This window comes from Trachypithecus francoisi, unplaced genomic scaffold (assembly GCF_009764315.1).
Source record: "Trachypithecus francoisi isolate TF-2019V2 unplaced genomic scaffold, Tfra_2.0 Lachesis_group3, whole genome shotgun sequence".
Taxonomy (NCBI): Eukaryota; Metazoa; Chordata; class Mammalia; order Primates; family Cercopithecidae; genus Trachypithecus; species Trachypithecus francoisi.
The window spans coordinates 107,557,204-107,579,635 of NW_022681468.1; the positions used below are offsets into that span (position 1 = coordinate 107,557,204).

The 22,432-nt window shown below is 44.1% G+C and overlaps 1 protein-coding gene and 1 long non-coding RNA gene across 4 annotated transcripts in view; one reads left to right on the forward strand and one right to left on the reverse strand.

Annotated features, from left to right (window-relative positions):
* Positions 1-14,413, forward strand: part of TMC3 (transmembrane channel like 3) — a 40,791-nt gene extending 26,378 nt beyond the window's left edge. The window contains exons 13-22 of the mRNA XM_033189216.1: positions 1,272-1,517; positions 2,241-2,369; positions 2,921-2,988; positions 5,156-5,284; positions 7,140-7,250; positions 7,865-7,990; positions 8,731-8,809; positions 10,014-10,056; positions 11,663-11,918; positions 13,369-14,413. Of these exons, the coding sequence (XP_033045107.1) occupies positions 1,272-1,517; positions 2,241-2,369; positions 2,921-2,988; positions 5,156-5,284; positions 7,140-7,250; positions 7,865-7,990; positions 8,731-8,809; positions 10,014-10,056; positions 11,663-11,918; positions 13,369-14,212 (2,031 nt within the window). The 3' untranslated portion in view covers positions 14,213-14,413. The remainder of the gene's footprint in view (positions 1-1,271; positions 1,518-2,240; positions 2,370-2,920; positions 2,989-5,155; positions 5,285-7,139; positions 7,251-7,864; positions 7,991-8,730; positions 8,810-10,013; positions 10,057-11,662; positions 11,919-13,368) is intronic.
* On the reverse strand, positions 600-22,424 carry LOC117070290. 3 transcript variants are annotated; one of them, XR_004431860.1, is made up of 5 exons: positions 22,341-22,424; positions 11,721-11,948; positions 4,966-5,112; positions 3,442-3,621; positions 600-2,354 (listed from the first exon to the last, which is right to left on the reverse strand). It is a non-coding gene; the product is annotated as an uncharacterized LOC117070290 (long non-coding RNA). The 3 variants fall into 3 exon arrangements; XR_004431858.1 differs by lacking the exon at positions 600-2,354 and having other exon boundaries at positions 2,676-3,621; XR_004431859.1 differs by lacking the exons at positions 600-2,354; positions 22,341-22,424 and adding an exon at positions 14,090-21,185 and having other exon boundaries at positions 2,676-3,621.
* Between the last annotated feature and the right edge of the window lie 8 nt (positions 22,425-22,432).

Sequence of the window (22,432 nt, forward strand, 5' to 3'; positions counted from 1 at the left end):
TCATCGTGGACAGGATCACTGATTGTACTTGTACTCCATAATCATGTGCAAAACTTGACTTTGCTGGAGTCTTCTCAAGGTAAGGAGAGAAAAATTATCCTTGCTTCCCAGATAAAGAAATTCAGGCTACAGTGCATGGCTGGTAAGTGATGGTGTTGGGATGAGAACTCCAGAATTTTTGACTCTTTATATCATACTACCCCATTTCTTTGAATCCCATCGGGAAAAGGCTATCAACAGCTATTGCAAACGATCACAGGAAGAGCAGCAGGCCATGGGACTCACTTAGAAAGTCAGGACAGAATAATCATTTCATGGGGAACAGTTCAGAATGGACTTACTATCCCAGCCCAGCAGGAGTATCTGCTCCCAGCCTAGGGTAGCTTTGATGTCCACTTTTTTTTTTTTTTTCTTTCTTGAGACAGGGTCTCGCTTTGTTGCCTAGGCTGGAGTGCAGTGGCACAAGCACTGCTCACTGCAGCCTCAACCTCCCTGGGCTCAAGTGATACTCCCATCTCAGCCTCCAGAGTACCTGGGACTTGAGCTGCATGCCACCATATCTGGCTATTTTTTTAAAATTTTTTTATAGAGATGGGGTTTCACCATGTTGCTCAGGCTGGTCTCAGACTCCTGGACTCAAGCGATTCTACTGCCTTGGTCTCCCAAAGTGCTGGGATTATAGGTATGAGGCATCACACCCAGCCTGCTGTCCACTTTCAACCTGTCCCACCTATTAGGATATCCTGAATGGTGGAGGAAAGGGAGGAAGAGAGGGGGTGCTCTTTTAGGGTTGTTTGCCCAAGGCATATCACACTAACATCAAATTTCAAGGCTTACAGGCAGATGAAGCCACAGAGAGTCATTTTTCTGCATTGGGGCTTTGAGGTTACACAGACCTGAGTCTTTACCTGACACTTACTAGCAGCGTGACCTTGAGCATTAGGCTTCAACTCACTGAGTTTCAATCTCATCTGAACATGGGGTAATAATCCTTATCTAAAGCTCTTCTGAGGATAAGTAGAGTTAACACGTGTTACCTAAAACAGTTTCTGACCCTTACTAGGGATGAATAAACACTATCCATTATACCACTGTGTTCCCTTATTGGGGCCAAGTCTAGTCAAGTGGTGGTCTAGAAAGAGAAAGAGGAGGAATGATTACTCCCAAGCAATGCAATGACACCCTTGGGGTCCATGATGGATTCTCATTTACAAATATGTGGACCACCATTTTTCTTTCTCACCTCCTTCCCTCCCTCTATCTCTCCCTAGGAAATGGCTACCAAAAATAACACAAGTCATTGGATAGATTCTACCACCTCCTTTGCAACCAGGACAGCCCCTGAAGAAGAGAAATGGTCCACATCTCGGCCTGGAATGGGGCTCAGGAGAAACAGCACATGGGCCTTGGAAGAGACCAGCATTTCAGCTTACACCATGCCTCTCATAAAGGCGAACAGGACTAGCCTCTACCCTCAGAGTCCACAAGACCAGTGCTGGGAGACATACGTCGGTCAGGTGGTTCTCTTTACCCTTACAAAGTGCTGTCATATCCATCTCATCACTTAACCCCTGCAACTCTCTGAGCTGTCCCTGCCCCATCTTATAGAAAAAGAAAGAAAAATTTAGTGAGGTTTATGATTTTCCAAGTCTCAAAATTAGAAAAGAAAAATAATCAGTGCAAAGACTCAGACAATATTGACCATGTGCTGGGTTCTGTTCTAAATGCTTGGTCCTCATAAGAGTCCTATTATTGTTAACCTTATAGGCACAGATGAGGAAACTGAGGCACAGGTGGTCAAGTACTTGCCCAAGGACACAGATAGTAAAGAGCACAATGAAGTCCTGAGCCCAGGAATTTGCTCCAAAATCTGTACCCTTAACCATGTTGTACAGAAAACCTCAACCCCAAGGTATTAGCCCATGGAAATGAGTCGCCGGCCTCGAGTCTCCAGCAGCTCAGAACCACAGACCTTATATTCCTTCCTAGTTTCATGTGATGCTGGCGTCAGATATCAAAATTCACATTCAAATTACCCAATGTTTATTGAGCACCATTTATGTACTAGAAGCCCAGTCCTCTGCCCACTGCAACTTACAAATATGGGAAATGAGGATGCCATTGGAGGGGCCCACTGGCTGGGGCCCACAGCAATGAACAGAGATTAGGAGCACCCCGAAGGAAGAGTGACCATGGGAAGGGTGGGGCATGGTGGCATCCAGGGACACCCTGTGTTTCAGGAGATGCTGAAGCTCTCCATCATTGACATGCTCTTCACCGTGGCGAGCATTCTGCTCATAGACTTCTTCCGAGGACTTTTTGTGCGGTACTTAAGTGACTACTGGTGTTGGGATCTGGAAAACAAGTTTGTAAGTAAAATGCTGTGTCTGTTGGGAAAGTTTATATGGCCAAATCCATCCTTTCTCATGCTGAGGCTGGGAAACAGTCCAGCATAGCTGAGGAGCACACATGGAAAGAGAATGCAAGTGGGAAGAGGAGACAGGTGCAGAAAGCTGAGCTTCTACTTCCTTGTTTTGTTTGTTTTGTGAGACAGGGTCTCGCTCAAGCGATCCTCCTGCCTCAGCCTCCCAAGTAGCTGGGACTACAGGCATGTGCCACCATGCCCAGCTAGTTTTAAAATTTTTTTGTAGAGACGAGGTCTCACTATGTTGCCCAGGTTGGCCTTGAACTCCTGACTTGAACTCCTGCCTCAGCCTCCCGAAGTGCTGGGGTTACAGCACAAGCTACAATGCCCAGCCCCACCCCTTCTTAACATTTACCATTTGCTGGGAGGGCCCCACAAGCACTGATCTCTAAGTGCTCATAAAAGCAAAGAAGTCTATATAAGTGTCTGTAATAAATGGGTTCATGCAAAGAACTTTGGAACTTGTTTAATGCACAAGTTTATTTTCTCTTGTAGCCTGAATATGGAGAATTCAAAATAGCTGAGAATGTGCTACATTTAGTCTACAACCAAGGAATGATTTGGTAGGTATCAAAGTTTCTTCTTGCCTTTGCTTACATCTCATCTGGGCTAAGATTTTAATTTACTTAGTCTGGATGGGACACGGCCATAATAAACACAGTCATGAGCATTAAGAAAGGATGTTTCCAAGAGAACTATTTCACATGTATATTAATTTTATTGATGGTTTCCTAAGAAATTTGCAGGAAGAAACTAAAAAGAAAATAATCCATGTTTAAGCTACTATTGGTCACAGCCAAAAAAAATCTGCACAGAAATTAGCAGAATATATTCTTAGGGAGGACTAGGGTAAGGCTGGGAGGAGAGGCTGCTTCTCCTTAGTGAGGACTTCAGGAGTGGCTGCGGGAGACCTTGGCCAGTCTGTCCTCGCTCACCACCCTCCCTCCATTTTCCTTCTAATTTTCACTTAGACACTGGGCCCAGGAGCACAGCCATCCCCCAGACTGCAGGCCCACCCATGGGGAGGCAGGAAGTAGGGAAGTCTGTTCACCCATGGCACCTCCCAGGCCGTGGCAATCCTGTCCTTGAAGACACTGAGGAGCTGGAGGGGTCCTGTGATCCCACCCACACATATGCGTGTGTCTGTGGGCCGCAATGGAGAGCTCCTTAAATGATCCCACCATCTCTGGTTTTACCTGTTGGACCAGAAATAGTGCTATTTGTTAAAACACAAGCAAACAAAAAAGAAGAACCTGGGACGTTCCATATATCCAGAAAACACTATCTCTCTTCATAGTAATTCAGTAAAATACATGGCAATTGAGAGGTATAAAGTAATATGCCTCCTGTCAAATTCTGTGTTCTTATAGTCCACTGTATTTTGCAAAACATCTTTACAAATACAGTATTAAAAATAATATGTGACATTGGCCAGGTGCAGTGGCTCACACCTGTAATCCCAGTGCTTTGGGAGGCCGAGGTGGGTGGATCACGAGGTCAGGAGATCGAGACCATCCTGGCTAACATGGTGAAACCCTGTCTCTACTAAAAAATACAAAAAATTAGCGTGGTGGCAGGTACCTATAGTCCCAGCTACTCAGGAGGCTGAGGCAGGAGAATGACATGAACCCAGGAGGTAGAGCTTGCAGTGGGCCGAGATCATGCCACTGCACTCCAGCTGGGTGACAGAGCAAAACTCCGTCTCAAATAAATAAATAAATAAAAATAAATAATATGTGACATTTATTTAATAGTGCTATTTATCAAGTACTTTTCTACCTATAGTAACTAATTTAATCCTTATAGTAAACCCATGAGGTAACTGCCATTACCTTCCCCTTTTTAAAGATAAGAAAACTGAAATGCAGAGAAGCTAAGTGTCTTGCCTAACATCCAACATAGTGACAACTGAACATTTCTTGTTAGAAACATTTTACTTATGAAACATATTCTTATGTCTACACTTATTTTCACACCACTAAACTCAAATTCCACAAGTATTAGATTGAATGCATATCCAATATAAACTGATTTAGACTGAAGTCTGAAGACATGGGTTTTGTCGCCTAGTTGACTTTTTTTTCAGGATGACCATAAGTCCCAGCTTTCCTGGGATCATCTGGTTCTTGCCTGTGGGCTCAGTTATTTCACTCCCCAAGTCTCCCAGGTTTGGATGATACAAGGTCTGGCTTAGCAACATGTCTTTGGTTTCACCATATCTACCCTTGTTGTCTATCAACTGGATATTTACCTCTCCTCTCACTATTGCAGAAGAGTAAACAAACTGAAATGTGTGAGGATGCTTAATGCCATATCCAGCAAAACTAGGTGCTCAACATATGTTGATTAAACCTGAAAGTCAGTAATTTATTAACGTAGTCCTCCTCATAGATAAACAAAACCAGGAGCTGGCCCCAAACAGTAGTTATCCATTATTTGCCTCCTTCCCAGAGGAGGATTTTCCTTTGCTCAACTGTGAAAAGAGAGACAAACAGTTGTCCTTTGCAAAGAGAATATTTTTAAATAGGATCAACACCCACCTTCAGTGACTTGTCTTATCTTTAGAAGGTGGAGGGTTGTGGTCTCGGGACTTCAGGGGCTTTCCCAGTTCTTTAAGCATAGGGTGTAAGCCCCAAAGTCTTAGAACCATGTTCCTACATGGGGCTTCCATAGTCCTGGGAGATAGGCTGGAAGAGAACAGATGCAAACTGACCTTCCTCATGGTTCCAGGATGGGGGCCTTCTTCTCCCCATGTCTCCCAGCATTCAACGTTCTCAAACTCATTGGGCTCATGTACCTGAGGAGCTGGGCTGTGCTGACCTGCAATGTGCCCCATCAGCAAGTATTTCGAGCCTCAAGGTGAGTAAGAATAAGATCTGATCATGCAGATATCTATATATATATAATCCATGCCTGCCTTACCCAGGGGTCCTCTAGCAAGGAGTCCCCCCAACTCTCTTCCTGTCAAAATCCTGCCTGTCCTCCAATTTTATCTCCTCCAAGAGCCATTTCCAATGCCTTACTCTTTCAATGAATCCTCACTCCTCTTGAACTCATGACACTTTTAAAACTTTTTGCCAAAGTTTAATAATCCTTTAGAAAAAAGTATACAAATCATAAATGTTCAGCCTGATGAGTTTTCAAAAACTGAACACAAGGCACTCAGATCAAAAAACAAAACATAAATGGTACTCAGAGCATGCCCACTTGCATGTGATTCTAATCACTGCCAACTTCTAATGGCATAATTAGGCTTGCCTAGCTTTTACTTGATGCAAACGTGATCACACACATACGATATGTGCTCCTTTGTGCCCAACTGCTTCCACTCAACATTGTGTTTGTGAGATTCACCTCACTGAGGAAATACACCCCAATTTCTTTATCCTTGGCTCCTGTTGATGGGCATGTAGGTTGCTTCCAGCTGTTAGCCATAATGAGTAATGCTGTCTTGGACATCCTAAATGTCTTTGTTGCATATATACCTAGGAATGCAATTGCTGGGCCACAGGGCATGCATATGTTCACCTTTAGCAAATAGCACCAAAAGGTTTTCTAAAATGATCACCCCAGTTTACATATCTAGCAGCATTATATGAGAGTTCCAATTGTTCTATAATCTTGCCAACACTTATTCTTTTATCTGTTTTAATTTTAGTCATTTTGGTGAATTCATAACACATTCTAAATACTTTGATTCAGTTATTTTACTTTGACATAATGGTTATGTGTGTCTGTATCAGTGGCTTTCAAACTTTTTGCTCATGACCTACTTGACAATGCATTTACATTTTATCTGGTGACAGCACACATATGTTAATACATTCAGAGATATATGTTTTGATATATTTATATATGTTGTATATATGTATATATATTTATTATATGTATGTATGTATGTGTGTCTGTGGATAGAGAAAGAGAACGAAGTTTCACAACTTACCACTTTCTTACTACATTCTGTGCTCTCTGAAATTTTCTATTCTCTTCTAGTCAAGTCTTTTTCATGAGAGAGAGACAGAGAAACAGACCAACAGAGAGTACTAGCTGAAAGTAACTAAATTGACCCCTCATTCTCTTTTCTGAACTGTGTACAGGGCCTGGCACACCAAACAGGTCTAAACTGCCCTCAGGGGAGCCCTGGGCATCCAAACTCCCTGACACTAGCTTAGGGCTCAGGGACCAGGACTTAATCAGACAGAACACATACCCTGGGCAGCCACGTGCAGAGAAGTTGAGTGCAAATCACACCCAAGTGAGAGAGTCAGGAACCATAAACAAAAGAGCCAAACCATCCCGAGACATAAGAGACAAGTTCAAGCCTGGGAATAGCAGAGGGAACCATTAGGTAAGGACCCAGATGGATGGGCAATGCTTCTAAGATTTTTCCATAAATTGAGTTTACTGTGTGGAACTCCTGGGTGCCAGAGTGAGTTCACCACTCTCATGGTTTGAGGTGAACAGGTGCTCAGCAAATGTTTATTAGATCAACAGGTTGTGTGGGAGATGTCTGAAGTTCCTTTGAATACTGATTTCTAGGTTTCTAAGCTGCATGTGATCCTATGACAGATCCATTCATAGGTAACCCTGAGAGGAGGATTTTTAGTTTGCAAAGAGTCAGGGCAACTGTTTTTGTGGCAACTCTTTGGGCATATGCAACCCTGGCAACTGGCTATGGAGTGAACTTAATGCATGGCATTTGATTTATCTGCAGATCCAACAACTTCTACTTGTCAATGCTCCTGTTCATGCTGTTTCTGTGCATGCTGCCAACTATTTTTGCTATTGTCCGATACAAGCCATCTCTAAACTGTGGGCCATTCAGGTAAGTTTCGTTCCCAGCTCTGCCCAAAACGACTGACAGCTATAGGGGAATTAAATCATATTGAACTGAATTGTCCTCCCGGCTGACAGAGCAGGTAAACAGGATAGAAAGATTGCAAATTCACATGTTTTAAATTCAAGACCAGTTCTCTTTCCTTAAATAGCAGGCTACCTTTAGTTTAATCATCTCTGTGCTCATGTTAAAAAATACAATCCTTTTAAAGTGAAAAAGAAAAACAGCATGGCTCTGTGCTAGAGGACATTCTACCTGGTCAAAACACAAAATGGTTTTATTAAAACACAGTGCACAGCACTTTTTTTTCTATATTATCCAGCTGTATTCAAGCAAAACCCTCTAGCATCTTCATCTAGCATTCAAGTCAGCTTTGACACATGTATGTAATATTTAGTCTACCTTAGTGTACATGATTAGAACACACACATACATGCAATGTGATTAATGACCCCATCTTCCATCCTCCATATTAATTAGATATGAAATCATTTGAGGAATGTTATGAATTGGCTTCCAGGCATCCAGCCATTTTCTGATGTCTTGCAGCATCTTTCTGCCAAGAGCAATAAAATCTGGAGTTATGTTTTTCTTTCTTACAGTGGACAAGAGAAAATTTATGACATTGTGTCAGAAACGATTGAGAAAGACTTTCCCGTGTGGTTTGGCTCCGTGGTTGGGCACATCAGTAGCCCCGTGGTCATCCTGCCCGGGGTACTCCTGCTTTTGTGAGTACCACACCTGCCAGCTTTGGAGGGATTTCTGTGTGTTTGGCCAACAAGAAAATGCTGCTTTCCAATAATTATATAAAATTTATTAGTTCATTCAAAAATCACTTAGGCTTAGAGCCTGATGATCTCAACAGGGACTCTGAGTCACACACCAGAGTCACATGAGGCACTGTGCCATGGAGACACGGCCACTGGGTCTCAGCGAGGGGCCGTGAGGGAGCACTCCATTGCTGTCGAGGTGATTATTGATCCATCAACACCATTTGGTCAATTACTGTGATCACTAGAATGGGGATGAATGCCATTATTATCATCATCTCATTTTCCAGAAATTTAAATAATCCCAAAAAGGAATTTCACAACTCAGCTGAGTAGCTTTGGCTTGTTTTGGTTTAAAGGAAAAAAATAAAAGTGAGTGGATCCTGTACTCTTAGCTTGATAGACTGCAAAACTTCTCCCCCATTTTCAGGTCTTCCCTATTGCTATCACTAGCGCAGAATTCCAGGTCAATGAGGGTGCTGTGGAAAGCCAGGAAAAGAAAACAAAAGCAGCCCCTTCCCAACCGCTCACTGACTTGAGAATTTGCTGATACATTTTGTCCTTAGTGGAGGGTCAGTGGGTAGCCCACATCTGGCCTGGGAGCCTCTCATTCCTGCCAACTATCTGCAGGCAATGTGGTCTGAAAAGCAGAAAAGCGAGTTGCAGTTCACTCACTGTCCTGTGTTGTTCTGTCCCAGCATGCTCATCTATTATCTCCAGAGCATCGCACGGTCGCTAAAGCTCAGCAACCACCAGCTCAAAATGCAGATCCAAAACGCAAGTATTTAATGAACTTTGCTATTATGAGTGTGTGTCAACCACATGACTGATATCCCACCAGCGTGGGAATACAAGTGAGGTCACATCTTCAAGGTTCTGTGACTCTTGGCCACCCACTATGGTGCAAGGCCACCAATCCCCAGATGTCCAAGAGTTATTTCTAAGAATACCCAGGGATGGCTCACCTTTGCTAGGAAGAAGCCTGCTCCTGTTTTTCTTCCTCCTCAAGGGACCTTGCTGCCTCAAGCCTTTCAGTGCCCTCCTGTGACCATACCAAGCCCTCAGTGTGCCGGGCACTTCTGCGAGCTCTGGTAGATTGGCAAGGGAGAGAAAGGGCCCCTTCCCAATCCTTGTCAACGTGGGCATCTGAGCCCAGCAGCACTGTTTGTCCCTAAAGCCTCACCTCTTTCATATCCTTTTGTTGTGGCTGTCATTACCTTCTCTCCGCGGGACTGAAACCCCCTCTCTCAGAGCAGTCCTAGGGAAACACACATTCCCAAAACTCCCACAATTTCTCCTCCTCCACATGCCCCAGGTGTTCCCTTAGTGCCCTGGGTCCTCCAGACCCCCAGGAGGGATCCCAGGACTGGGATGAGGCCAGTGAGGCTCCCAAAGCACCACATTTAGGAGGCTCTGTAAGTGTAATGCTGACTCTATCCTTTCACAGCCCTGAAAATAAGTGCCTCCTGAAATTTGGCACCCCAGATGCCTCCCTGACCTCACCCATGCAAAAATACTCCTTCCACTTCTATCAGGAAAAAAACAAAAAACAAAAAACAAAAAAACCTCCCACAAACATCAATTCATGCAAAGAAATACAAATTAGCTTCTAATTTGAAATTCATTTGGAGTTACAAAGGCTGTTTTGGTGGAAACATATATCTCCAGTGTTGTTGATCTATATTTTTTTCTTTGTGATTCAGGCAAACTATTATGGGCAGAATCTAAATATGGTCTATTAATTAGCTGTCCCTAAATAAAATTGGCTAGGCATAAAACTTCAGCTCTCAGGTATCTGCATTTATTCACTCTAATAACAGGCCCGAGCCCAGAACATACTGTCCACAGGGGCAATAGTAGTACAGTCATGGTCCAAGGTAAGAACTATGGCATGTAAATCTTTTTTTCTTCCCCCAGGAATAATATTTGTTACTACTTCCTGCTAAAGCCAAAACAAACATGCATATCATTTGCATTTTAGGCAAGATCAGAGGATAAGAAAAAGGTTGCCCAGATGGTAGAAGGTAAGTATTTCTGTTTCTTTTTTTTGTTTGTTTTGTTTTGAGGCAGAGTCTTGCTCTGTCACCCAGGCTGGAGTGCAGTGGCGTGATCTCGGCTCACTGCAACCTCCATCTTCTGGGTTCAAGTGATTCTCTTGCCTCAGCCTCCTGAGTAGCTGGCATTACAGGTGCATGCCATCATGCCTGGCTAATTTTTATATTTTCACCATAGTTGGTCAGGCTGGTCTCAAACTCCTGACCTTGTGATCCACCCACCTTGGCCTCCCAAAGTGCTGGGGTTACAGGTGTGAGCCACCGTGCCTGTCCTAATTTTTTTTTTAAATGCAGAGATCTGCTGTCTCAGTTAGTGGGCATTTAAAAAGATAGCCATTTAAGGTAGTTTGCGGTATACTACCAATAAAAATTCCTGATAACCTGTGGTTTTTCACAAGTAACTAGGCACAATAAAATAAAGTCTAGGGATATAAATGTTGTTCTAAATCTTCAATTTTTATATCATATCCAGGCCCATGAATAATCCCAAAACATATGTAAAACCAGAAGGAAGTATTGAAGTATGAGAGGAAAATCAGCACATTCATGTGGATGAAAACCCAAAGAATCTCTTTGGTTCACTTTTGTGTACTTTCTCTCCGTGGCCCATCTCTTCCTTGCAATGTTCCCTCTCAGGTCCCTTCCCTGAGCCTCCTTAGGTTCTGTCCTGCCCCTGCAGAGCAGGGAGAATGGAAGCATGTGGCATAGAAGTCTGCTGTGGTCTGAAGGGAAGAAAGTGGGCAAGGGCAGCTTGAAGGAGATGAATCTGTTTCTCAGGACCACTAACAGAGTGCTGTGAGCCAGAAGGCTTATTGGGCACCATTAACATGGCACAGCGTACATGAATGAGAAAGGGACCTAGAAGGGCTCTAGGGGCTAGCTCACACAGCTGTTGCAATACTTCACTAATTGGAAGGGACCTATTCCTCTCCAGAAAAATGCCTGAGCAAGGGCCCTAAGGCCTAAGGATTATGCTTGCTTGCTCCATCAGCTTTTCAGAGAGAAGCCTACAATTGCTAATGACTACTGAAAGTGGCTGTGGCTCACGCCATAAAACGCCTCTCTAATTGTCATCATTTATTTGCCATTAAGCATAATTAAATTTAGTTCAGGTCACCTTCAAAAGCCAGAACCCACATAGACTGTTTCAGGATAACAATAGCATTGTCCAGTGTTCATTTTCCAGCTCAAGACCACATCTTTTTTCAGAATGCATGTGAACTGTTTCCAAAGAATCGTAATTGTTGTGTAAGCTTTATTATCTCCATTGAATAGATAAGGAACTGGAGGCCCAAATCTGTTAAGTACTTGCTTTGCCTCATGGGAGCATCAGATGGAGCACTATAAAGCCCTGTGTTCACTTGATTCCTCCTACACTCCCAGCTCCAACTTTCAGGGATGAAATCATTTGAATTACAGAATGTTTGTTGCCCACTGGTTAGGTGTATTTGTAAGTGAACTCAATTGTTTGTGGACCAACTCTTGGATGTCATAAAACTCTTGCAACTCACCTCACCTGAAGGTGTCACCTGCTCAGTGATACCTGTCTTCTCACAATGCCTCCCTCTCCCTGCAGCCCGAATCCAGACCCAGGAAGAAAGCACCAAGAAGCTTCCAAACAACAGTGATCTTACCAGCCAGCTATCCTCAGCACACTCGGGCACACCCCGAAACAACGGCAACGTGGTCCATTTTGACTCAGGGAGCAGCAAGGGTGGCAGGATAGAGACAGTCGCACAGTCCATGCCCCAGAGCCCCAGGCCAGGGGACAGGGCTCCTAGCTCACCTCTCCCTGGGGTCTCCAAATCCAGGCTAGAGCATGAAACTAACAGGTGAGGCTCCACTGCAGCACAGATGAAAACCTGGAAAGTGAAAGATTTGAGGCCTCAGCAGCTTCAGGAGGCCAAGGCCATTAAATTCTAATTCTCCCAGAAGACATGGGGTCAGGAGACTGTGACAGCTGGTACTGAGAAGAAATGGAGGCGGGCTGGGGGTGTCAAAGTTTATCAAACAGGACAAATGCTTCCTCCTAGGTTATCTGCCATTTAACTTGTAAGCAAACCTTCTAGTCAACCTAGGATAAACATTTGTCTAGGCTAAGAAAATAACTGTTTATTTTTTAGCTCCACACTGGTCGTATTATTGGCAAGATCTTCCATATTTTAGCTCTAGTCTGGTCAAGTTATTGGCAAGGCCATTTATGTATTACATGGGGTCAAGGAAAGCAGCAGATCCCTTCCTACTTTAATGGAGGTAGGACCCTTGGAAAGATGAAGGGGATAGACCTGCAGTGGCCCAAACTCATTTGATCTGAATGTAGCACAGCGAAAGCAATATAGATAAAATACAGGGGCTCTCTTTTTTTAAAGATAATGACTAAGTTAGCAAAGAACTTGAAGTCTTCTTATATAAGGAGTTGTCTGCATGTCTCTATGGGGTCTTGACAAGGAGAAAGGGTTCAAACACTCCTTGGGAGGCCACTAGTGGTCAAGCCACAGCCACCATACAGATCAAGTCTTTATCAGGAAGAACTTCTTTTTTTCGAGAGAGAGAGAGAGTTTCGCTCTTGTCACCCAGGCTGGAGTGCAGTGGTGCAATCTCGGCTCACTGCAACCTCCACCTCCCAGGTTCAAGCAATTCTCCTGCCTCAGCCTCCCAAGTAGCTGGGATTACAGGCACCTGCCACCACACCCAGCTATTTTTTGTATTTTCAATAGAGACCGGGTTTCACCATCTTGACCAGGCTGGTCTCAAACTCCTGACCTTAAGTGATTCACCTGCCTTGGCCTCCCAAAGTTCTGGGATTGCAGGTGTGAACCACTATACCTGGCCAGGGAAGAACTGTTTAATATGTACAACTCCCCTCCAGCCACCCGTGGAAACTCAGAGAAGTGCTTGAGAAGTCAGACAGCTGCTTAGCAGAAAGGATGAGAAACTGTGTTCCTAACATGTGCTTCAGAGACACTAGTCCCACTATGTGCCTCCTGACACAAAGAGGGCTCTGTGATGAAATACACTAGCACAGTACCCCTTGCTCTGCACTCTTCATAGAGACTCACGTGTACATCACTGATTTAGGGTTCTGAAAATGCCAGCAGTAAACAAAACTGTTTAGCCCAGTCCCCCAAATGTCTCTGTGCTCACAATCCACAGAACACCCACTATCCAGTTGGAACCAGCCTCAGTGAAAATGCTCAGAGAACCACTGAAAGGTCACAGTCCTCAGGTGTGGGGCTCTGAGACCACCAAAGCCACAGCTACTTAACCACCCCTGTCTTACAGGTATCTGCGTGGTCTGTGTGCAAGCACCAGCGACCTTCACAGGAACAGATCACGCACACCTATGACATTTACAAAGCACATCGAAGATGTACACTCAGAACCTCTTTTCCGAAAAGACTTTCAGCAAATGAACCCACCTCACCGTGGACCAGAGGCCTTGACTTTGGTGACACAGGGTCCCAAGCCCCACACCCCCAGATACTATGTCATTAATGAACGTGACTCTTACAAGAAAAAACATCTAAATGTCTGGCCAGAAAGACATTTCAAGATAGATGCTTCAGGTGACATTGTGGAGCTGTACTCTAGGAACGTGCGACAATATGCATCCCGGGTCCCCCGCCAGCCTCCCTCCCCACAGCTGAGTGAAGAAGAGGAGGAGACGCCAAGGAGAGATTGGATCAAACAGTCTCTTCCCCCACGCTGTCTGATAGACCTCCGTCGGGCTCCTGATTTTTATATTGGGGAGAGGTCCGAAAGTCAGAACCTGGCTCCCAAGCACCAGGGGAGGGTGCACTACAAGTCGTGGAAGGAAGATTTTGAGGGTCACCTTGAGAGGCCAGCCTATGTGCCCAAAAAGCCACGATCCCGGAATTTCCAATACCCACAGCTCCCTCTGAAGCCCAGAGGGAAGCCCAGGTTTGAGCCATCCCTCACGGAATCTGACTCTGTGTCGGCAGCATCCAGCAGTGACCAGCAGAACAGCAGTGCTGACCAGTACCTGCAGGTCACCCACAGCCAGGGCAGGTTCCCGAGGTCCGTGGGCCAGCCCAGCAGGAGGAAGGCCAAGTCGGGGCAGGAGCTGACCATGGATCTGGATGACTTGATTTGTTCAAATGTCTAGGCTTCCTCCAGTGTCCCATTCCTAGAGGTCAGGCCCCTATTGGAGTGCTGGGCCAGCACATGGCATCTCCCTTTCTGGAAAAAGAAGTGAACATGTGTGTTAGAGACCTGAGGGGCATGGCCAGCCGCTGCTAGCTGAGGCCCTGAGGCCGACAGGGCTACAGGTACCTATTCTACAGCTACTGTTAGCCAAATGTATCCGAGTTAGGTGGTACCAAAGTATGTTACCAGCAGCGAATCATCACGTGTCTGCAGCAACCTCAATACTTGCCTCCTCAGAAGAATTTGGCAGAGGGGCACAAGACAGAAGGAGAGACTGAGGCAACTTTTAGAGCAGGCATGAAAGTTTACTGAAAAGTTTTAAAGCAGGAATGGAAGAATGTAAAATATATTTAGTAGAGGGGCAAGCAGGCGACTTGAGAGATGGAGTGCGCCATTTGACCTCTGACTTGGGGTTTTACACATTGTCATGCTTCTGGTGTCTTGCGTTACTTCTCCCCCGTTCTTCCCTTTCTTCCCTTGGGTGGGCTGTCCGCATGCGCAGTAGTGGCCTGCTAGCGCTTGGGAGGGGAGCATGCGCAGTGTCTTTACTGGCGTTGTGCACATGCTCACTCAAGGTTCTTCCCTTACCTTACAAAATTGAATGCTCAATTTTGTCTTTTATAAGTCTCCTTATATAAGAAGACTTCAAGTTCTTTGCTAACTTAGTCATTATCTTTAAAAAAGAGAGCCCCTGTATTTTATCTATATTGCTTTCGCTGTGCTACATTCAGATCAAATGAGTTTGGGCCACTGCAGGTCTATCCCCTTCATCTTTCCAGGGGTCCTACCTCCATTAAAGTAGGAAGGGATCTACTGCTTTCCTTAGTGCGCATCCTTGAGCCCACTCACCCAACTCCTGACATTTCATCGGGAAGCTGCTGACCACCAGTTTCAGGTTTTTTCTATCTATTGGGAGACTGTCTTTCCTTGGTGCCAGCTGTGACCAATTATTATTTTAGAGCGACAACTAACAGCCACCTGACCATCACCTGATGGTCGCCTGACATTCCTGGGGGTTGTGTTGAAGAAGGAATTCATGAATTTTACAAGTATAATCAAAGACAACCAAAAATTTTTACTTTTTCCTTCAAAAGCTAAGTGTAGTGTAGCTCCCCAATAGTGTAAATTAAAGAAGAATACTAACTGCCTGTTTTTCCTTCTGTGCTCAGCAAGCCTTATCTGTACTTGCTAGTTTCACATTCCTTGAGGCTCAGTGAGTTCCTGCGTCACCTCCCTAGTGCAGCTGCAAAATTACAAGGTTGATGCAGAAACATGGCTTCCAAGGGATGTGGAACATGTAGTGCAGATAAACGTAAAAGATTGATCAACTGCCTTTGTTCTCACTTCTGTAAGTACGCTTCCTGCCTCATGTAGCTCCCAGCCACTGCCTGCTTAAAAGGTGGCTGCTTTCTTTGTCCAGGGCTCAGACTTTCCCGGACACTAGTCCTACTGAGCCAGGTGATCACCTTTTAATAAAGAACTTTCCTGAACTCACTCTGTTAGGTGTCTCCCAACTTTGTCCTACAACATTTCGTTGGCAGGAGCCCCCACTGTCTGCTCATGTCTGACGCTACCCACTGCAACACTACCACCCATGCGCGGATTGTTTCCTTGGGGCTCTTTGCATCCAGAAGCACATCAGGCGATCATTTCAATGAAATTCAGTGCTTTGCCTCCTTTTGGGTTGACCACAAATCATAAGCAAGCCAGAGATCTCATCCTGCCTGCTGAAGCCTCACGTGAGATATCAGAATGATACGAGTTAACTGTTTGTATTGCAATGCTGTCTTTCAACAGACAAAAGTCATCTTCTCTAATAAGCACCCCAAATCAGGTGGCCACCCTTAAAGATATCACAATGCTTTGTTTGTATGAATAATCAGTTTAGTAATGACAAGAGTAAATAACATTTATTGAGAACGTATTTTACTGTGCTAACTGGGCAGTATATCTGTATTAATAAATCAGAACACTTAGATTGGAAGTAATCCATGATTTATCCCTAAGGTTTACTGGTTTGCTTAACTGGGAAGGATGAGAATCAAGTTAGCCTCAGGCCGAACTGGAGCCAGAGCATTAAGGCATCCTCGGGAATCTCTTTTCACCTCTCTGCTCTATTTCGATGTTTGTTGACCTCATTTTCTCCTACTGGCAACAGGCTTCCTCCATGTAGTCAATGGAGAAGGAAATCACAGCCACAGAAAATGCCGGGTTTACACCACCCAGCCAATAAGTCCAGAGGGAAGAACAGCGCTGTTTCCCCGCACACCCCCCGCCCCCTTCACATTATCTTCACCTTTATGGGCTGATGTCCTTGGATTCTTCTACGGGCATTCTGCAGGGTTTGGGCAGCAGTGTGTTCAATCTGCCATGGTTAACCAGGAGCACACCCTGATTCAAATTTCCAGGATAACTCTCTTCACTCTAAATTGTGTCTTTTAAACATTTGTCTCTTCCACCAGATTGTGTCTTTGCAGCAAGAATGGTGTTGTATTCATTCTGCGTTCTCAGTAACTGACACTTAGATATTGTATTCGTTTTCTATTACTGCATAACAAATTTAGTAGGCTTAAAAGAATGCAGACTTATCATCTCAGTTTCCATGGATCAGGAGTCCAGGCCCAGCTTAGGTGGATCCTGAGCTCAGGGTCTCACCAGGCTATAATCCAGGTGTCTGCCAGAGCTGGCATCCCATTTGAGGTTCAGAGTCCTCTTCCAGGCTCAGGTGATTATTGGCAGAATTCATTTGTTTGGGGTCCTAGGACTGAGGCCCTCCACTCCTAGAGGCTGCCCGCAACTCCCTGTCACAAGGCCCTCTCCACAGCATGGCTGTTTGCATCTTCAAAGCCAGAAAGAGAGTGTTTCTTCAGTTTTGAATCTCTTTCCTTCCAGGGAAAGCCTGAACCCACTTTTTAAAAGGGCTCACCTGATTAGGTCAGGCCCACCCAGATAATCTCTTTTGATTAACTCAGAGTTAACTAAGTGGAGATCTCATTACATCTTCAAAATCACTTCACTTTTACTCTATCTGGGAGTAAAATATCATCATATACACAAGTGCCAGCATACTCAAGGGAAGAAGATTATATAGGGCATGTATACTAGGGAGCAGCAATCTTGGAGGCCAACCACAGATAATAAACATCTGTTGAACGTGAATGGGTGAACAAATAAATGAAAGAATTGTCCTAATGAATGAATCACAGGGTTATATTCTAAGATATATCACCAATTCTAAACAGAAAGAAAAGTCCAGTGTAAATACCACCATTTTAAAAGTACATACAGATTAACACCTCTCCTGAAATTTAGGAAAAGGAGTGGACGTATTTTCAAATATCTTGACATGACAAATCCAAGAGGTTGCAGTCTGCTCAAGATTCAGTGTTCTACAATGCCATGGAAATGTGCTTTTGAGATAGAAATGCTCATGGGAGATTCATGATGATGGTCCCCTCTTCCAGATGCTTGGTCTGGGACTGTGGCCTCAAGCTCCCTGGGACATTAAAACATATTGTGGAAAAGGCTGGCCTTTCCTTCAGACACCTGTGGGAGCACCATTGTCTGTGTGGGAGTGGGGAGGTGCTTCTTTAGGACTTGAGGACAAGCAGGTCCTGAGACATTCCTAAGAAAATTTGAGAGTGGCCAAACACATACAGCATTGAAAGTATGAGTATCACTCTCCAATGCACAACACAGCTCACATGCACTCTGGCACTTACTGTTGGGTTAGATCTTTAATTTAATTAAATTTAAAAGACATAGAATAGTGCAAAGTCTACTGGGACAAGCACCAATATTCCTACTGTGAGGGTCAACAACTGCCAAGATTGGAATTTTATTTCCATTTAACCATTTTGTTACTATTAATAATACAGAAAATATTACAGATACAGTCAAAGCCTACTCTAATCCCTACACAAAGTCTCATTCCCTTCACACTAGGAAGAGTTTGGAGTACATCCATTGATCAATCGTTTATAGTTTTATATGTTGTATGTGTGAGTATATACGTATAAGCATCCATAAACAATATGTAAGCACGTCTTAAGTAAACAGTATTATACTGCATGTATTAATGCACATATTTATATTTTTAGCAAAAAAATAGACCAAACTTGTTATAACTGTAGCAAAGTATTTCATCGTGTGAATAAACTACATAATATTGATGATCCATTTTTTTACTGATGGACATTGAAATCATTTCTACTTCTTTGCTGCTGAAAATAATGTTGCACTAAACATCTTTTATATGTCCATCTTCATGTATCTTCTTGGCACAAACATGTGCCAGTGTTTACTTAGAAGTGAGTATCAGTCCTCCAAAAAGAGAAATCCCTAGCTCATAAGAGATGAGCATGTTCATTTTCACTAGCAGCTCCTTTATTAGTCCTCACAAGTCCAGACGTCTGTGCACACTTCCTCTAGAGCATGAGAGGGTTATTTCCTTATAGCCTCACCAAGGCCTGACACTGTCACACCATCTCATTTTTGCCAATCTGATGAAAAAATTACACCAACTTATTTTAATTAAATTGCACTTTTGATTGTTATCATCTCTCCCTGAGTCAACTGGCCATTTGCATTTCCTCTTCTGATAATTGATTGCCTATTCAACACCTTTGTTCATTTTTCTGTAAACATCAACCATCATCGCTGTGAAAGGAGCTCATAAAGCTCCTGACAAAAGCACCATATGATAATCAGTTATCCCTTTCCCTTCCCTGAACTCTAGCCCTTGTCTAAGTTGCAGGAACAGAAAGCCACAAACCTACTCTGTCAAAATGCCTTTGCATAACTGTGGTTTCACAACATTGCTTTGTATTTTAGCAACAGTTCATGGGGGTGTACGTTTCTGCTTTTGGTCAAACTATTATTGAGGACATGATCCACAACATTATTAAAATCTCTCCTAAAAACACCTACATAACAAACTCCTCTCAGGTCTCAAAGATCAGACTCCATTAAAGAGTGAATCCCTTTCGATAAGAGTAGTTCAGTAAATATCGTAGTAAACTCAGAATGCTTCCTTTAGTCATTCCTTTTGTCTCAGAATTCACGAGTGCCAGGAAAATTAGAGCAAAGTTTTCTGCACATCTCTAAAAGACTAACTTCCCTAGCCTAAGGTAATATTTTCCAGCTACTCTGTGTGTGTGTGTTTTCCTTCTTTTTAGAGTTTGCAGGTTGTTGTTTTATTTTTGCACATTTCACACTTAACACTACATATACTCATAGGATGCAGTAGACAGGAAAGCATATGAGTAAACACGTGGCCTTTGGAAAGAGAAATTGAATGTTTGCCATAGCTCTGCCACTTCCCAGCTGTATGGCCTTGGATACCCTACTACTCCCATTGCAAAATGGTGCTGTGGTATTGTTGTGAAGTTAAATGGCCCAATACAGGTAAAGTGCTTAGGATAGTGGCTAGCAAGAAGTAAGTGCTGAGTAATGATTAGCTGTTGCTGAGTAAACAATAAACATAGACATGCTTACATTTGTAGATTCACATAGCATCTGCCCAAGCTAACTTAGTAAATATGCATGCAATTCTTCATCAGTGTCTAAGTGGAAAGCAGACACTGCACTCTATTCAGGGCCTTGTAAGATTGGAGCATGTGGACACTTGGGCCCATCCCCTTTATAGTCTGTCTGGTGGTGGTGTGAGTTAGAAGCTACTGGACTACCTACCCCCATATACACCTAATAAAAATTCAACTGGGACTTTAATGATGTCTGGTGGACAACTGGGTGACTCAGAGGCCTCTCAAGACCTTGTGGGAAGGGCTCTGATCAATGGAATCTCCAGAGCTGTCATTCCTCCATCCCCTTCAGCTCCAAACTGCAGCCTCAGACAGACTACAAAATAGATTTCTGTCCCAGATCCCTGGGAACCACTGTGTGGGCAGCTCTCACCTTCCCTCTGTTTCAACCATCTGCTCACTCTGCCCCGTGCCAGTCTCCAGTGATAAAATAGATGAGTGGCCTGCTCCAAGGCTGCCCCAACCTCACCAATCTCCTACTTCCAGTTTGTCACAGGCCTCAGGGACAAACAGTTTGCTTCTCCAAATATTTTGTATATCCAGACGTTCCCATTTCCTAGGAGCAAAATAGTGCTACTATAGTCCTACAGGGGATCTGTTTCACCCCCACTTTCCACCATCTGTGCTAGGTTATTTTGATGGCTACATAATATTCCACTAAATGGATGTTCTGTAACTTTGTTTAATATACTGTTAAATAGGTTGCTTCCAGTTGCAAGATTAATTTTATACATCTTTGTGCAGGAAGAGTCACTGGATCAAAGAACAAGTAGAGTAAAATTTTAATACATGTTGTTATTCTGTTCCCAGGAGGTTGCATACGTTTATACTCTCATCCACAGTGTATAACTATTTCTCCATACCCTCACCAACATAGGGTATAAACAAACTTCTTCATGTCTGCCCATCAATAGGTTTTAAAAAAAGCCTCTCCTTGCTTTAATTTTTCATTCCCTAACAATGAATGAGGTTCTGCATCTTTTTATAGCTTTGTTAGTCATGTCAATTAATTTTTCCACAAAGTATCTTTCCATATCTAATGCATTCTTTTTGTCTATGGGGTTGTCTGAAAATTGCTTAATGATTTGTATGAGCCCTTGGTTCAATAAGAAAACTTATGTGTTAAAGTGTGTCCTGATTTTTTTCTCATATTATCTAACTTTTTTTGAAATTCTGATGTGCTTAATTTTAATTGGGGTTAATTTACTAGTCTTTTCTTTTATGGGTCCTGAGAGTATTCACATGAGTTACTTCCTTTGCTCTTCACAAGGCCATAGGGAATATTTGTTTGTTTGTTTATTTTTATTAATTTTTGAGACAGAGTCTTGCTTTGTGTAGCCCAGGCTGGAGTGCAGTGGTGTGATCACGGTTCACTGCAGCCTCTGCCTCCTGGGTTCAAGCAATCCTCCCACCTCAGTCCCCCAAGTAGATGGGATAACAGCCCCTCGTCACCATGCCTGGCTAATTTTTGTATTTTTAGCAGAGATGGAGGCTCGCCATGTTGCCCCGGCTGGTCCCAAACTCCTGGGTTCAAGTGATCTCCTGCCCCGGCCTCCCAAAGTGCTGGGATTACAGGCGTGAGCCACCAGACCCCACTAGGAACATTTATGATGTATCCCATTTCACCTTGGAGCAAACTAAAAGCTCAAAGAATAATGAGTGAAACTGGGTCTAGATCTTGAGCTCCCTAATTCCCCATCCAGGCCTTCTTCACAGCCTGGCTGCCCTTCATGTCTTCCAAAAAGGTCTTTCAAGTTGTCATTTTGTTTACACTACTCTTCTAAACATTTATATCCAAAGTTTAAAGGAAACAATAAGTACACAAAAAAGAAAGATAAGAAACAGACCTTAATATTGACCTTTTCAAATATTTAGTTGGTGATACCGCAGAAGAGGGGAAACTGAGGCTATCCTTGCTATTCACACTGGGAAGACGCGACCCTGGCTCACTCTCCGCAGCTCCAGGGAAGCTGGAAGCAGAGAACTCCCATATCTCTAATAAAGCCGGGCCTCTCGCTGATGTCAGCGCATTGCATTGACTCCTGGACACCTGTACTAGAGGCCCCTCAGGCACCTCCAACTAAATATGCCCAGAACTGAACTCGGCCTATCTCTTCTCCATCTCAGGTAAGCTGCCAGGTGGCCAAGGCTGGGAGTCATGATGCTTTCTCCTTCTGAACATCCACAATCGGGGACAGAGACCTTCACCTTCCATCTCCTAAATACTCTACGATGGGTCCTCTTCTCTTCACTGTCACTCCCCGCACCCCTGCCCCACACCTCTCCCACCATTGCACGCGCCCAGTCTCCACGCGCATTTCCTCTCCCACCCTGCACCTCTAATGCAAATCGCACCACCGTCCCGCAGGCTGAAAGCTTCGGTGCACTCAGGACAAGAGTCCACGCTTCTTAAACAAACAGTCGACATTGTCTGCCACCTGGCCCGGCCCAACGGGTCTCCGTCATTGGCCATCTTAGAGTCCTGGGGCTCCAGAGCCCCTCCCACAACGGGACAAGAAGGAGGCGGATACCGCAGGACCTTACCAGGCGCGCCCGAGGCTTCCGGGACCCGCCCAGGCGCTGACGCTAACTGGAGAGCCTGGCCCCGCAGTCTGCGGTCCTGCCAATCTCAGGGA